The 16,290-nt window shown below is 60.2% G+C and overlaps 2 protein-coding genes across 2 annotated transcripts; both read left to right on the top strand.

Annotated features, from left to right (window-relative positions):
- Positions 1-169: 169 nt before the first annotated feature.
- ATP6V0B (ATPase H+ transporting V0 subunit b) lies at positions 170-6,576 on the top strand. The gene is made up of 8 exons (XM_065842282.2): positions 170-330; positions 3,196-3,244; positions 3,681-3,764; positions 4,225-4,302; positions 4,838-4,907; positions 5,256-5,307; positions 5,721-5,911; positions 6,270-6,576. The coding sequence occupies exons 1-8, from the start codon at positions 264-266 to the stop codon at positions 6,294-6,296; spliced, it is 618 nt and encodes a 205-aa protein (XP_065698354.1). The 5' UTR covers positions 170-263; the 3' UTR covers positions 6,297-6,576.
- Positions 6,577-9,236: 2,660 nt separating this feature from the next.
- On the top strand, positions 9,237-15,877 carry B4GALT2 (beta-1,4-galactosyltransferase 2). The gene is made up of 7 exons (XM_065842329.2): positions 9,237-9,375; positions 11,650-12,037; positions 12,406-12,641; positions 12,713-12,903; positions 13,116-13,238; positions 14,284-14,388; positions 14,556-15,877. Exons 2-7 carry the CDS (start codon positions 11,722-11,724, stop codon positions 14,704-14,706), a joined length of 1,122 nt encoding a protein of 373 aa, XP_065698401.1. The 5' UTR covers positions 9,237-9,375; positions 11,650-11,721; the 3' UTR covers positions 14,707-15,877.
- Positions 15,878-16,290: the final 413 nt, after the last annotated feature.

Below are 16,290 nucleotides of genomic sequence, written 5' to 3'. Positions count from 1 at the left end.
GCCTATCGCCCTTCACGGCAGGGCGGAGAGCGAAAGGACAGCCAGTGGCAAAAGGCGCCGGTCGCGTTGCATTCTGGTTTATGTAGTTCCCGCGCGGCTCCGCACGCCGGGCAGCCAATAAGCGGGCGCGACGGGGGCGGGGACGTCGCTTCCTTTCCGCTCGGGCGCTGCGGTTCCGCTCACGTGCCCCCGCGCGGGTCAGGTGACGCGCCCGGCCGGCCCGGTCTCCGCCGCTCCGCTCCGTCCCGCTCCGCGCCGCCGCCATGACGGGGCTCGCGCTGCTGTACTCGGGGCTCAGTCTCGCCTTCTGGACAACGCTGCTGGGCGTCGGTCAGTGCCTGGGGCGGGGGGGCCGGGGGCTCTGGGCGTGAAGAGAGGCTGCGGCGGGAGCTCCGGCCGGTGCCCCTGCTGGCTGCTCCCCTGCGGGGCTGTGAGAGCCCCCGTGGCTGACGCTGGGAGCGCTGCTGTGGGCTCCTCAGCCTGGGCATCGCCCCCGACCACCTTGAGCGGCTCCCTCGGAGGGCTCAGTTCCCCGTATCCATCAACCGCTGTTGGATGTGCAGCTTTCGGCACTGTTGGGTTGGTTGATCCCCTTTTTTGTGTGTGCGAGGGTAGCAAAGCGCCGGCGGCAGATAAGGGTTGTGTTTGCATTTGGTGGATCAGGGAGGGTATAGACGGGTGCCTGGTTTTTCAGGCTGAGACAGCTGATGTCTCCTGGAGAGAGGAGATCGCCCTCCTGCTCTGCCAAGCTGTGGCAGCATAAGGAAACGTGCGGGTTTGTCCGGGTGGGTGCAGAGCTGGCGCACAGCTGTGCTGCAGCCCCTGGCAGCCGAGGCTCTGCTGCCGATGGTGTCGGGCTCAGCGGCGCTGAGGGTGGATTTAATGCTTCCTGGGAAGGGGATGACTCCAAGGGTTAGTGGGAAGATTTTGTGCTGGAACTGCTGGTTATTCCCTCTTTCAGCACAGAGTAAAGTGACTACAAGCCAGGCAGAGGCTGGAGAGACCTTGGCTTTTGCCTCAGTGTTTGGGTGAGGGGAGAAGCCAGGTCAGAAGCTGAGGGTGTCTCAGTCCCTCGTGTTTCCTGGGCCCAGGGCTGCCTTCCTGGGCTCTCTGAATCATGCAGCTTGTACCAGTGCAGCCGCACGCTGTGGGCTTGAGACTGTTGGAAAATGTTGATGAGCTGAGTCTAGATCCTTTTAACTTCCCCTACCCTGTTGCAATCCCTTTTCAGAGAAGGAGCGAGAAGGAAGTGGTCTTGCTCTGCACGGATGTCTCTTTGTGCTTTCCCTCCTTGTCCTGAGCCCTACTTTGGTGCTCCCATTCTGCAGCCCCGGCTCTTTTCTGTCCTTCTGGCTGCAGGGCTGGGAGCCAGAGCTCGCAGGAAAGCGTCTTCCACCCGGTTTCTTTTGTATATGAAATCCAGGGCTCCCTCTGTGCATGAGGAGGTGGAAAGTGCCTCAAGGATCTGCCCTGAGCTGGCTGTAGCTCTTTTTCACCACTCCTGGGGAGTGGGAGCAGCTGTGGCTGGCAGGGTTCAGTTCCTGCTCCGCAAGCCAAGCAGCAAAACCAAAACACAAGTCCCAGACTGGCTGGGTCTGGCGCCGTAGAGATCATGCCTGAAGGTCACCAGGTGTGCGGACCAGGGTGCAGCCTCCTTCTGCACTCCCTGCCACCATTCCTTGTCTGTGTGTGTTGCTACAGTGGAGAGGGACACTGTGATTCTGCAGGGGGGTAGGAGTGACTGATGCTACTGCTTCCCATTTTAGGGCCTGCTCACCTGGCAGCAGTTGTATGTCCTGCTGGTGTGTGAGGTACTGAGCCCTGAGTTGCATGTGGAGGGGCTTAGCACACAGGGACAATAGGGACATCCCTGCTGTGAGGCTGGCAGGTCTCCCTTGCTCTAGCACCAAGGCGCTCATGGGACAAATTGTCCTCAGGTCTTAGCTGTGGGCAGGGAAGGGCTTTGCCAGCCTGGGGTACGTTGTCCTGCCCTGGTATTGCTGCTGGGCACAGCGCTGGCTTGCCATCACCCCAGCCTCCAGGCTGTGACTCCAGAGGGAAGGGAGCAGCAGGACACACGTAATGGCCTCTTTGCTGCTTTTTAGCGTTTCAGAAGTCTCCCGTTTCCTCTTTCCAGCCATACGTGGGGTTGGTGTCATACAGCTGCTGGCCCTAGTCAGCAACGGCGAAGAGCTATCCCTCTTTATCTGCTGTGGAATAGACAATGCCATGCTGCTTGGGCTTATCTGTTCCTTAGGGCCAGGTCTCTCTCTTTTCCAGCTGTGCAATGCCAGTTATGCAAAGAGCGAGTATCTCTTCTGATCTGCAGCCAACCTTCCCGCTGACGAACTCAGAGTAAGGCAGGGTTTTGGTTCGAGCACCTGTGTCTGCTCCAGCTGTGTGGGGCTGCTGGGTGTGACTCCTGGCAGTGATTCAGTATGGGAGAGGAGCCCTTGGAGTACAGCAGGGCGAGCCATCCGTGTAATCCCTCCCTGGAAAGGAAGAGCTTTTCTGAGTTTCTCAGGGCTGCGCTTTGGTGTCTGCTGCCTGTGTTGGAGTACAAATCCCTCTGGAAATGACTAACCTTGGGGAAAACGCTGAGGACAGCAGGCATGCTTTGGACATCCACAGCCTTAGAAATGAGGGTGCTGGAGAGAAACTGAAGCTTCTAGTGTTGATGGACTCCTAGGGAGCAGCACTGGCACTGGTGAGATGGTGATAGAGCAGTATGTGATGGTCAGTCAGGGCGCAGCCTCGCACCTCTCGCCTCCTGTGTGAGAGAGAACTCACGGCTGGTCACTCGGTGCCGTGGTTTTCCAGCGGGGCTGAGCCGTTGCGTGATGTGGATGGAGACTGTGCTGGGGCATAGGGCTGTGGGTGGCTCTTGAGCCCCTGCAGCCCAGCACGGCCTGTGGGCACTCAGCATAATCAGGGAGCAGAAAATTAGTGTGACAACCACAGCAGTCGTCTTCTGGGCAAAGACCAGAGTGGTGTCCAGGAGTATGGCAGGTTCAGACTGTTTCTGTCCTGCACTCATATGAGGGCACTGGGGTTGCTGGGGCTGGACTTTGGGGGGCACATCCTGTTCCACAGCTCTGTACACCTGAGCCGGTATTCCCAATCACACTCTTGCGGCAGCGCTGAGCTAGTAGCTGGTACCTCTCTGAAAGTTCCTATGTTGCTCTTGCTTTCCAGGGATCTGCTACACAATATTTGATCTGGGCTTCCGCTTCGATGTGGCCTGGTAAGTTCCCTTTAAATAGCAGCACCCTCAGGGCTGTGTGAGGAGGTGATCGGTGTTAGCAGTGCCTGGCAGGGAGCAGTGTTTGCTTTTAAGCGACAAGCAGTGGTCACTGCATAATGAGAATAAGAACTACAGTGAGCGGGGCCTCTGGTCCCCACAAGATGGGATAGATGCAGCCCATGTGTACATGTGGCTGGCTCCATATGGAGTCATGGTGCTGCCGTCACTATTCCAGCCCCATCCCTTCTCCCAGCCCAGGCTTCCCCTTCACAGTGGGGGTTTGGGAGGAAGGTCTAGGCTCTCGTGTCTCGCTGTCTGGCAGTGCCCAGCCCTTCTCAGTGTGCATGATGGGGTAGGGGTACTTGTTGTAGGGCTGTGCACTGTGACGAAGGAGGATCAGGCTGTGTGCTAACTCAGGGCATTTCTTCCTCTCCAGGTTCCTCACGGAGACTTCCCCCTTCATGTGGTGCAACCTGGGCATCGGCCTGGCCATCTCCCTGTCTGTGGTGGGAGCTGCCTGGTGAGTGGGGTTGCCTCTTCAGCAGGCTCCTGCTGTCCCATCTTGGTAGCTGTGCATATACTGTGGTTTCCCAAGGCAGGGCAGAGCAGTGTGTTCATCCAGGGATGTGGGGCTGGCTAGGTCGCTGCAGCAGTGGTGCTGGGGTGCTGCACTCCTGGGGGATCTCTGGGCAGACCACCTCATGGGCTGCAATGGCAGTGGAAAAGCAGGGATGTCCTTGGCTTTCTGGAAGTTGTACATGTCAGACCAGGCTGTGCAGTGATTGCTCACGTGCCTCAGCAGTTTTGCTGGTGTAGCTGGCAGAGCTTGCCACCCTTTGTGTCCTAGGGGTGGACAGGTGGCGTCCACAGTGTCCCCCAGCTGCATGCCCAATTCTTTGCCCAGCTGGAAGATCCTGATTTCCCTGTTGAATCCTTCAACGAGTGCCAGATCTTCCACCAACCACCCTTGTCTGCCACAGGGGGATTTACATCACAGGCTCCAGCATCATTGGTGGTGGAGTCAAAGCCCCTCGGATCAAAACCAAGAACCTGGTCAGGTAAGTACAAACCTGGGGTTAGTGCTGGTGCCGTGCCCCAGCGGGCAGGACCCAGCCCGGTGCAGAGGCTCCTGTCTTGTCTCTAGCTGGGTGCTGCTGGCAGGCAGTTCCTTGCTGAGCTGCTGATACTGTTTGCTTTCAAAACAAAGAGCCCTAAAGGAGCCAGAGTGCTGCTTTGAAGAGTCATTGTGTGATATTCATGCAGTGAATAGCTTAGTGTGTTCAAAACAAACACCCTGAGATCACACTTCCTCCCCTCAGTGAGGGTTCCCTTGGCCAGACCTTGCACAGCCCTTCCCTGAAGGAGCAGAAAGGGGCTGATGGAGGACAGAGCTTCCTGAGCCTCCCTCCCACAGGGTCATTGCAGCTTCCTCAGGTAGCACAGCAAAGCCAGCACCTGGCCTTTGTCCTTGGTGGCTCTGCCTTATTTGAGGAAAGCAGTGCGTAGGCTGGGCTGTTTTTCTGCCCTTGGCAGCAGTGGGGCAGGCTCAGATACTGTGGGACACTGTGCTTAGACTTTGCCTTTCTCCCACAGCATCATCTTTTGTGAGGCTGTGGCCATCTATGGGATCATCATGGCGATTGTCATCAGTAACATGGCTGAGGTATGGAAGGACCTGGGCTGCCCTGCCAGTCCTGAGCTGGCCTCAGGGCCACAGTGGGGATGGGCAGCTGGCCATGTGCCAGTGTTGGGAGTGGTGGCTCTCTGGGGAGTTTGGACACGGTTGTGGCTCTTGGAGCCACTGGGCTGGTGACCTGTGCAGTGGCCCTTGTCCACACTGGAGAGTGGGTTGGAGAGCACACATAAGACAGATGTCATGAAGCCACTGATGAACATGGAGTTGGGGACAAGCTCTGGCCAAAATGTGGCTGCCTCATGCTGTACTGGGGACAGGTACCTCTCCCTGAGATCACAGACTTGCCAGTAACCCAGACCCTGTCCTTTCTCTCAGCCTTTCTCTGGAGTCACCCCAGAGGACATTGGAGCCCGCAACTACCATGCAGGTAGGGACTGCTTGGTGCCTGGTGCTGTCACTGTGAGCATTGCCACACCCTGACCACTGCCTTCTGACCCACCCATGGCATGCTGCAGGTGTCTGAAGGACATGTGACTCTTCTGCCAAAAAGCAGCTTTTTTTAGTTACTTTCTTGATGCTCTCCTGCACCCAGCTGGGCTGTGCTGCCTGACAGCAGCAATTCTCCTCGCTTGGGTGGCAGCAGATTGCTGTCACAGGCTGGCCTGCTGCTATGGGAACTGGGTTACACTCTGGAGCAGCCCTGCTCCCCAAACAGGAGGACACTGCTGGTGCTTGGGAACTCTGGGGCTTCTATCACCTCAAGGGAGAGGTGCTGCAATGTGCCCTGGGTGCAAGTAGAAGGGGGTTACCCCCTACTCTTGCAGCATTCTTCTCTCACAGGTTTCTCCATGTTTGGGGCTGGCCTGACTGTGGGGTTGTGCAATCTCTTCTGCGGGGTGTGTGTGGGCATTGTGGGCAGCGGCGCTGCCCTGGCTGATGCCCAGAACCCCAGCCTCTTCGTCAAGATCCTGATCGTGGAGATCTTTGGCAGTGCCATCGGGCTGTTTGGGGTCATCGTTGCTATTCTGCAGGTATGTGCCTCCTGGGCCAACAGGCTTATGTAAGCACAAGGTGCATGTCGCCCTGCGTGTTCTTCAGCTCTGGGGAGACACACCTGGGCTCCAGCAATATCCTCTGCCTTGCGGCAGGGGTGTCACAGCTCTCCCCACAGCATACTGTGCCTGTTTGCAGCAGTGTGAACTCTTTTGATGGCCATTCTGAGCAACCATCACAAAGGATGTCACCTTGGGTGCACCCTGTGTGATGCTCATGTGTTATTGGTGGGGTTGATAAGCTGTCTGCAGCTTCTGGATGATTCTGGGGTGCTTGGGTGGGACTGGGCTGCTGGGGTTTATGGGACATGGCCTAACCTATCTTCTTTCTTTCTAGACATCTAAAGTAAAAATGGGCAACTGAGCCCTGTTCCACCCAGTCTGTTCCAGCCCGCCCCAAGAGGTGCTGTATATACTTATTTAATGTTTCTATCCTTGACTGGGGTGGGAGCTGCCCAGCTGTGTGGAGCCCCGTCCTGCCGATTGATCGGCCCTTCGGAAGAAACAAATTTCTCTGTGTGAATTCTGCCCCAGCAGCCTGGCCCAGCCCGCAGGGCCCAGCTGCTGTGTGTCCCCGGTGTTTGTAGAATCAACCACCAGTGCAATTCTGTGTCTGTGAAATAAATATGGTTCTCGTCCAAGGATGCAGCTCTTCCTCTGCCCGCTGTGTGCCAGGGAGGTTTGCAGAGAGAAAGGACCGACCTGCTGCTTGGAGATGCCCCTTCATGCCTCTGGCAAAGTCGCTGCCTGACTCCAGCAGCCTGGAGGTGTCCTCCCTGTGTGGGGTGAACCCTGCTGTGTGCTCAGCCTGTGCTGTTTGGGCTGTGGGAACTCACAGCTCCGCTTCGCTGGCCAGAGCAGGTAGGAGGCTGTTGGAGCAGCGAGCAGGCAGCTCTGCGCTGCCTCTACCAGGCTGCTACCGGCACTGCCCCATACAAGGCACAGGCACAAGCTGGTTTGGGCCTTTTGGCTCCCATCCAGGTAATTTAGCGCAGAGGGAACATACACAGTGTCCCCATTGTGCAGCTGGGGAACACCAGAAGGGCAGAGGAGCAAAGCTTTTACCCCTTCCAAATCTGCCTTCCAGCCAGCAGCTGCCTTTTGTAACTGTTGGCTGGGTGCTGCCACCTGGGCAGGTGCTGCTGGTTGCCAGGGCTCCCCAGTCTGCAGTATCCCTCCATCCTGGGGGGCCCTGGCAGAGGTCCCAGGGGTGGGGACACTTTGTGCTGGCTCTGCTTCCCTCTCCCTGCCTACAGTAATATAGCATGGGGAAGCTGGCTGTGGACAGCTGGGCCGGCAGCTTTTCTGCGGCTTGGGGGAAGGGAAGAACATGGTCCTTCTGCCTCCGCTCTGCAGAGAGCCTGGAGCTGGTGCTTCTGCAGTCTGCTCTACCCAGCACAAGGCCCTCATCCTGCTGTGCTGCCAGTACACCTGCGCAAGGGAAGCATCGATCCCTTGGTGCTGTTAGTGCTGTGTCAGAGCGGATACATGCTTGGAGCTGTCCCTCTCTCTTCCCACTGGGATGCAACAGGCTGGGGCAGTGGTGGGACTGCTGGAGCTGGGAAAACATTAATGCCTGATGGTTTTTGCCCTTGGTACTAGGGCAGCTGCTTCTGCTGGTTACTCAGCTCCTCTCCCTCTTGCCCTGTGTGTTTTGGGACAGCAGTGTCTCAGCCTCGGGTGCAGGAAGGCTGCTGAGGCAAGCCAAGCCAGCTGTGCCAACTGCTCTGGGGCTAGAGGCTGCAACAGGAGCTATACGTGCCCCACATAACGACAGGGACACAAGCTGGGCACTGCCTGCTCAGAAGAAAGGGTGTCAGATGGGGGCGGAGTTTTGCCCATCGTGCATGAACGCTGTACCACCAGCCCTGGTGTTGCAACTGCTGTGGGACAGAGGTGTCTGAAGCCCCTGGGAGCTGCAGGGCCATCCTGTCAGATCTGCGCTGAACTCATGGGGCTGCTGTCAGGAAGGAGGTGCCTGAGGCTGGACAGCCTGTGTTGGTGGTAGAGAAACTGCTCCATGGATTAATCATCTTCCTGGTTAACAACTGTCTTGAAAAACTCGCCCACTTGTCCTGCAGTGAGGGGTCTCACACTGCCCTGCCTTGGCTTCATAGAAATCCGTTTGCTGTCAGAAATCTCCTTCTGGAAGGTGCTTTTCCACACCAAAGTCCCACCTGTGTGTATCATGGCTTTGGCAGGGGAACAGGCTCACATTAGTCCACAGGTCCCTTGTGAGAACATAAGACTCACCAAAGCTGATTGCATGGTAGTCTAGGTGCCCCACAGCCCCTCTCCTGGAGCTGGTGGCGGTGAAGCAAGCACGCCCTACACTCCCTTGTTCTAGGTGTAGGCACTTGGGTGTGCTGCATACCTGCTGCTCAAGCATGGAGAAAAAGCTTAAGTGGGGCTCCAGCATCTTGCACCTCGTCTCATTTAGGTGCGGCGGCAGCAGGAGTTGGAAGATGATTTGGTGACTGCGTGTAAGTACTCATGGGGGAAATGCCACCTACCGAAGAGCCAAATCAAGATCTGGAGGTAGAAGTTGGACAGCTTTCAGCAGAGCTTGCTTGTGGGCCTGGAGGAGAGCTGGGCTGGTTGGGTGCTGCTCCGGTCTCTGCTGTAAGCTCGTCTTCTGAAGGGAGCTGCCGCAGGGCAGAGGGAGAGCCCTCACTTATGTAAGCAGTTGGGCATGGGACATGAGGAGAGGCCTCGGAGGACAGAGGCTGCTCGAAACAGGCACAGACGCCGTGGGGTGGCTGGCAAGAAGGGGAAGGCTGTGGACAGTGCAAAGATTACTTGTGGTGGACCCAACTCACAGTGGGACTAACCCAAGATATTTCAGTGAGGCTGTTGTGGTTGGGAGAATGAAACTCATTGCTAGGAAACACCAAGAAACATGGAAGAGGAGGAGAAAGGAGCCACAAATAGGTTGTGATGGGTGCTGAGCCAGCACCAACACTCGCGGGCACGGGAGTTGCCTGGGGTGGGTCAGCAAAAGTGCTGCCGAAAACGCAGCGGAAAGGAAGAAACACCGACAGACCCTGTCCCGGTGTCCCCGGGGGTGCGTGGAGAGTCCCCGGTGCCGGGCTTGGCGCCAGGGGCTGAGTATCGCGGGGCGGAGGGCATCGAGCATCCCGGGGGAACTGCATCCGCGGGGTCCCGGTCCCCACGGGGCTGCTCTCGCCCGGCGGCAGCGCGGCCCCGGAGCGCGGGGCGGTCGGAGGCGGCGGCCCCGCCCGGTGCGGCGGCGGCGGGCGGAGCCGGCGTGCGGGCGCGGCCCCGTCTCCCTGCGGTTCTCGGTAGTGCGGCGGCCCGGCCGGCTGGGCCCCCCCGCAGCCCCGGGCATGGGAGCCCGCGGGCCGGCGGCCGGGGCTGGAGGAGGAGGAGGCGGCGGGGGCCGCTGACCGGCGCCGGGGCGGCGCGGCAGCCCCGAGGCCGCGGTGAGTAGAGCGGCGCGGACAGGCCTGGCCGGGTGGGGGAGGCCCGGGGTGGCCCCGGGATGCGACCCGGGGGGATGCGATCCCGGTCGCTTATGGGTGGCACCGCCCCGGCTCGGGAAAAAGCCTCTTTTTGGCGTTGTTTCCCATTTTTTAACAAGTTTGTGTGTGTGTTGGGGACTGGGAAAAAATCAGGGGGGCTTGGTTGTGCTGAACGTGCCCCCTCACCCTGCTTTTGGCTGGGAAAGGGGAGGTGCGGGGGGAGCCGATGGCCCTGGAGCCACCTTTGGTGGCTACCATTGGCTCCCCCCACGCCTCCCCACTCCCAGCCCAGGAATGTCCTGCAGGAACAAGGATGGGGCTCGTAGGGACGAGCATCCCCTCCAAAACAAGCATCACCAGCCCCATGGCACACACCACACTGGGGTGAACCCCTGGGGACCAGCTACCCAACCCCACCTTGCTTTCGGCCTCTCACACCCTGCAAAAATGCTGTGGTGTTAATGGGGATAACATTGTATTTCGTTGTCCCCAGCTTAGCAGGTGCTTTTAAGCCCACTCATGTTCATGGCATCCTGTGGCTGCCGATCGATGGAGTGCTTCGCTTTTGTTCCCATGGAGCATCGCGTTCTACTCACCTCATGGACCGCCCTGCTGAAGGGTCCCTAAACCACACTCTTATTTTTCCCTAGCACCTCCCCACCTGTCTGTGGAGACACTGCCCCTCCATGTGCTCTGAGGTTTTGTGGGGAGGGTTTCTGGCAGGCACTGGGGGCAGGCAGGTCCCAACATCGAGGGTTGTGCGGGTGGCAGGGCACTGTGACTGTGAGAAGGTTTGGGAGATAACGGCAAAGCTGGCTTCTTCCAGAGAGCGACTTTCTAGGAGAAAGCAAGAGGGTGAGGGGCTGGGGTCCTCATGCGTGCTAGGAGACCTCTGCCCACGGGGACCCCGCTCTGCATCCTGCGGAGAAAGAGGGTGGACACAGCTGGGGTATTGGGCTCAGAGCCTTTTCCAGTACCTCTCTGTCTGCCGTGGGCTTGTGCCAGCACCCCACAGCCTGCCAGAGCCAGCTGGAGTGGGGTTGGGCAGGGGGTCCTGCTCCACACTTTGGCTCCGATCACTGCTCCCAGCCGGTGCTGCTGTCACTGCCGACTCGGTGCCCTACGGCTCCCCAGGGAGCCCCACTGGCCAGGGCTGGCAGCTGCTGGCGGGCTGGCCCAGGCCCTGGGCTGGTTGCCAGCACCCTCAGGTCCTAACTGCGCTCTTGCCGGGGGGTTCTGCCACAGCTCCTGGCTGCTGGGGACCCCTAGGGTCCCTGCAGCAGCAATGGCCTGTCCCAGGGTCCCCAGGACCTTGTGAACCCCTGTGAGTGTCCCTTGTGGTTGCCTTGCCCTGTCCTAGCAGCTTCCCTGAGAGCAGGGACTGGGGCAGGAACGGGGGTGCGTGGCCATGCTGCGGCCCGAGCCCCAGCAGTGCCAGGGCTGGGAAGGGCCGGACAGTTTGGCTCGACTGGGGCTCTGGTGACTCTCCCGGCTGCCTTCCCAGCAGGGCTCTGGCCCAGCTCCAGGTGTCATGTGGGAGATAAGGGGACCCTGGCTTCTGGCGGCTCCCGGCAGTCCCGAGGGGCCTTGATGCCAGCAGCAGGAGAGAGGACCCACACCGCTGGCTGTAAGCTGGACTCCCCTGGACACGGCAGGGACCCCCACCCTGGGGCAGGGACACCCTGCTTGTCTGGGCTCGGTGTCTGCTGTGCAGCTGCTCGCCCCGCAGGGTGCCCCGAGCAGGGCCCCCGTTGGCATGGCACTCACCACCAGCCCCACTTTGGTGCCCCTGCTGGGGTGCAGTGCTGTGGGGCGGACGAGGTGGGGACCAGATATTGGGCTGGTGCGGGCACCCCAGGCTGGCTGTGGTTTGGAGAGTGTGACCTTTTCCAAGGGCCCAGCCTCCATGGAGGCTTTTTGCAGCACTCGTGGGGTTAACCCTGTCCCTTGCTGGGGAGGTGACAGGGATGGGGAGTGGGTCTGGCCTGGTCTTGGGCCTTGGAAAGCAGGGAGGACACTTGCTGTGTCCTTGCTGGGGATCTCTCATGTCTCTGTGACTGTGCCTTCAGAGCAGGGGTCTGAGCGCAGTGTCCCCCGCGGGGAGCTCTCTGCATGCTGACCTGTGAGCCCATCACCTCTGCACCAGGCCTGCATTGCTCCCACTGCCTCAGTGTCATTCGTGCCAGGACTGGGGGCTCAGGCTGGTGGTGTCCTGAGCGCAGGGTGTCTCGGCAGGATCAGGACCGTGGCTGGAGCCGTCCCCCCTGCCCCGCTGAGCGCACATGTCCGCCTGCCCATGCCCAGAAGATGACCAGGCTGCTCTTGGGGGTGACCCTGGAAAGGATTTGCAAGGCTGTGCTGCTGCTCTGCCTGCTCCACTTTGTCATCATCATGATCCTCTACTTCGACGTCTACGCGCAGCACCTGGACTTCTTCAGCCGCTTCAACACCAGGAATGCCTCGCGCGCCCACCCCATCTCCAACTCCTCCCGCCCCAACGGCACTGTCCCCAGCTACGGGCCAGCCGGTGCTGAGGCTCCGTCCCCCAGCGCTAAGCCCAGTGCCAACCAGACTGCTACTGAGAAGCCCTTGCAGCCCTGCCAGGAGATGCCTCCCGGTTTAGGTGAGATGTGTGGGGTGCACAGGAGGGGCAGTTGGACTCTCGCTCCCAGCACAGGGCTCATGGGTGGCATCCCTGTCCCCTGGGTCTTCAGCGTGTCTTCCTGGTGGTCCCAGGGGTGGAGCAGTGGAGAAACCCCAGCCTGGAACTGGTACCAGGACAGCTGGTTTCTTCAAGTTTTGTTAGTGGGTTCTCCAGTCTCTCTGTCCCTATTTGGGAAGGGTTTTGGGCATCCTCTGCCATCAGCAGTACCAATCACCCCTGCAGATCCCCCTCACTGTTTGCCTTACTAGCCTGGCTGGAAGCAATGAGTCGCCATGACCCAAACTGTGTCCCATCTGGTGGACATCACCCTGCCCTCCCTCTTGCAGTTGGACGCCTGCTCATCGAGTTCAGCTCTCCCATGAGCATGGAGCGGGTGCAGCGGGAGAACCCTGACGTGCGCCAGGGTGGCAAGTACACCCCCCCGGACTGCCTGCCCCGGCAGAAGGTGGCCATCCTCATCCCCTTCCGGCACCGCGAACACCACCTCAAGTACTGGCTGCACTACCTGCACCCCATCCTGCGCCGGCAGAAGGTGGCTTACGGCATCTACATCATCAACCAGGTGAGGGGGCAGGGGAAAGGGGTTGGTAGGGCTGGTTAGACAGGTGGGCATTGCTGAGCTCTGCCCTGCAGTTCGGTGAGGACACCTTCAACCGGGCCAAGCTGCTCAACGTGGGGTTCCTGGAGGCCCTCAAGGATGACGAGGAGTACGACTGCTTCATCTTCAGTGACGTGGACCTCATCCCCATGGACGACCGCAACCTCTATCGCTGCTATGAGCAGCCACGGCACTTTGCTGTTGGCATGGACAAGTTTGGGTTCAGGTGGGTGCTCTGTGGGGCTGGGGTGTTTCCCTGGGCCGGGCTGGGATGATGCTGGGACCACCAACTGGCTTGAATTGTGGACATGGGATGGGAGAGAGCACAGAGGCGTGTGTAGGATGGTGGTGCAGGGGAGGGCTGGTGCTTGTCCCTGGGGGTCCAGGTGGGGCTGACCCCCATCCCTGGGGGCTGAGCTGTTTGCTTTCACCCCACAGGCTACCCTATGCTGGCTACTTTGGTGGTGTTTCTGGGCTGAGCAAGTCCCAATTTCTGAAGATCAATGGCTTTCCCAATGAGTACTGGGGCTGGGGAGGAGAGGATGATGACATCTTTAACCGGTAGGTGCCAACCCCTCACCAGCACCAGCTGGTTGGGTTGTTCTGGGGGCTCCCCGCTCTCCCCTGGCACCCTCACCACTGCCAGGGTTCCCGGTTTTGTGGGGCACATGCATGGGGCATGCCACGTGGCATGGAGGGATTTAATTACCCTCCAACTTGAGGGTTGGTGACCCTCACAGATCGAGCTAGCCCCTCTCAGGGTGTTGGGGGGCTGGGGCCACCCACGTGCGTTCCTTGTGGCTGAAACCCCCCTGGCGTGGAGGGGCTATCCCCCCTCCTGCCATGGTATGAACTGCACCGGTGAGCTCTGCTCCAGGCCAGGGCCGGGTTGCTAAACTTGGAAGCATCCAGGGCTGGGATACAAAGCTTGGAAGTGTCTCAATGGCAGCTGTGCAGCAGCCAAACAGGCATTTCTGCTGGCAGCCGGCAGGCCGCAGCACAGCCACGCACAGAGCTGGAGCCAGGGCCCCCCACACACCCCCTGAGTTGGGTGCTTGGGTGCTGGAGCCAGGCAGCTGCTGCCTCATCTCCCACGGGTTCCCCCATCACAGTGCCTGGGAGGCAGCGCAGGGCTGGTGGTGCACGACGAGACCAGGCAAGCAAAACCATCATCGCGTGTGCCACGGGCACAGGTGGCATAGTCACACTTTCCATCCAAGGGCTCAGGACAGGGAGCAAGCAGCATTGTGGAACTCTCAGAGAGATTCAGGCAGCCCTTGACATGTGGGGAGGGCCCCGAGGGATGGGCTGGACACTGGCATGTGGAGAATGTAAACAGCAGGGGCTGACTGCAGCTGCTGACCGCAGAGCCAGAGGTCACTGGGTGGGAGTGGGGCTCTAGGCACGCTCTGCCGTGGGACATGTGGCACCCTGGGTTGTAGCACTGGCTCAGCCATGACCTGGCTTTGCTCAGCTTGGCTTGGCACAGACCTCTTTACCAGGGACAGGTTTATTTGGGCTGGGGGTTGACCCTGGAGGTCTCTGCGCTGGGGAATTTCCCACCTTGGTGCCCACACACTGATCCCTCTCTGCTCCTGGCCCACAGCATCTCCCTGAATGGCATGAAGGTGTCGAGACCCGACATCCGCATCGGGAGGTACCGCATGATCAAGCACGAACGTGATAAACACAACGAGCCCAACCCGCAGAGGTGAGTGAGCCTCAGGGCTTTGGGCAGCCGGGACACCGGGCCATCGCTGGGCCACCTCTGGCCACTGGCTCTCCTGCTCTGCTCACCTACCTGGAGGTCCGGCACTGCCGGCGCTATGGCAGCCCCCACAGCTCCCTCCAACCTCATCCCGCTCCCGTTTCCACCAGATTCACCAAGATCCAGAACACCAAAATGACAATGAAGCGGGACGGGATCAGCTCGCTGCAGTACCGGCTGGTGGAGGTTTCACGCCAGCCTATGTACACCAACATCACGGTGGAGATCGGCAGGCCGCCCCCCCGCCTGGCCCGGGGCTAGCGCTCGCCCTGCCGGCAGAGCCGCTGGGAGCCGGCTCTGTGCCCAGGCTGGCTGGGCATGCTGGGGTTTGCCCCGGCTTGAGAGCCAGGACTGGGTGGGGAAGTTTCCTGCCTACTCTGCTGCCTTCTGGAGATGGCTGCCCCCCAGCCCACCCTTGCTCCCCAGGATTTCTCTGTTACCCCACCCCCACGAGTGTGTTTGCAGGACCCCCGCCCCATACTCGGTGTGTTGGCGGACAAGCCCGGCTGCCCTGCGTGTGGCTTCTGGCACAGAGGGAGGGGACAGCCCCAACCCTGGCAAGGAGCCCTCTGCCCGCGCCACCTCCTGCTTGCGCCCCGGGCAGGGAGGGTGAGATCCTGCTGCTCTGGGAGAGCTGGAGGGGTCCTCACCGGTGCTGCGAGAAGCGGGGTGCAGGCTTCCCCGTTCGCCAGCGCTGGAGCTGTTGCTGCCCCGGAGCGGGGTGGGAGCAGCCCAGGCCCCCTCAAGCAGGCAGGATCAGGGCGAGGGTGCTGCCTGCACTGCTGGGCACGCAGACATGGCTCGCTGTCTTCCTCTGCTTTAGTCTGGTGCTTAGAGCTGGGCCCTGTCTCAGCTCTGCCAAACAGAGACCTCCAGTTAGCGAATGCCCCTCGCTGTGCCTCAGTTCCCCGAGGGCTGGGGGGTGACGGATGTATCCCGTCCCCTGTCCCCAAAGGCAGACGTTGCGTGTGTGTGCAGCCCCTCTGTCTGCACCCGCCCTCACCCACCTTTCCCAGTCTTTTGGGGCATGGGGCTGATTTGAATGCCCTCAGCTCCTCTTGGTGGGGGCTGGTGCAGAAGGGGCTGCCCCATGGCTCCCTGCAGCAGTGGGTGCCCCACAAGCAGTTTGGAGACCACTGGGGGTCTCACCCTTCTCCCGTTTCCCCCTTCCTGACCTGGGGTAGGGGGACTGTGGACAGGAGAGGCTGGGGCAGGAGCCCTGTGCCCCTCCATGGGGCTGGGAGCCCCAGTACCACCCCACACCCCGCGGGGAGCCGGGAACAGTGGGGCTGGGAGCGAGGCAGCATGCCGGGGGGGTGCACCGGCGACTTTTGTACATTTGAATGTCTGACCCTTTTTTTGAGCGTACGTTGAATGCAGCGTTTGGTCGTAGAGACCAGGGTTTTTGTATTTAATAAAAGTTTGAAAAGTTTGCAGGGTGCGTGGGCCTGGGGGGTGACACCATGGGACAGGGCAGTTTCAGCATCTGGGCTGTGGGGGGCAGCCCTGCCTGCCACCTCCAGCTGGGGACTGGGAGGCAGAGTCTCCCCCAGCTCACCCAGGGACTCCTGCCCTGAAAGGTGCCCATGGCACCCATGGGGCAATGCCAGCTGCCCTCACTGTTCTGTGGGACACTTGCCGCTTCCCTCCTTGGGGACAATGCCCTCCCCCTGCAGGGTCAAGCCCCTGTCCCACAGCCTCTGCCTTTGCTCCAGCTGGTTTTGTAGGTCCAAGCCTGGCAAGGGAGCATCCCAGCCTGGAGGCTCAGTGCCAGTCCTGGGCATCCAAGGGGGAAAAGGGCTGCACCCATGGGACATGGTACCCCACTCTCCAAATCCATCCCCC

Source organism: Patagioenas fasciata, chromosome 6 (genome assembly GCF_037038585.1).
Source record: "Patagioenas fasciata isolate bPatFas1 chromosome 6, bPatFas1.hap1, whole genome shotgun sequence".
NCBI lineage: Eukaryota > Metazoa > Chordata > Aves > Columbiformes > Columbidae > Patagioenas > Patagioenas fasciata.
Note: the sequence above shows the minus strand (reverse complement) of the source record. Positions and strands in the feature narration are given on the sequence as shown.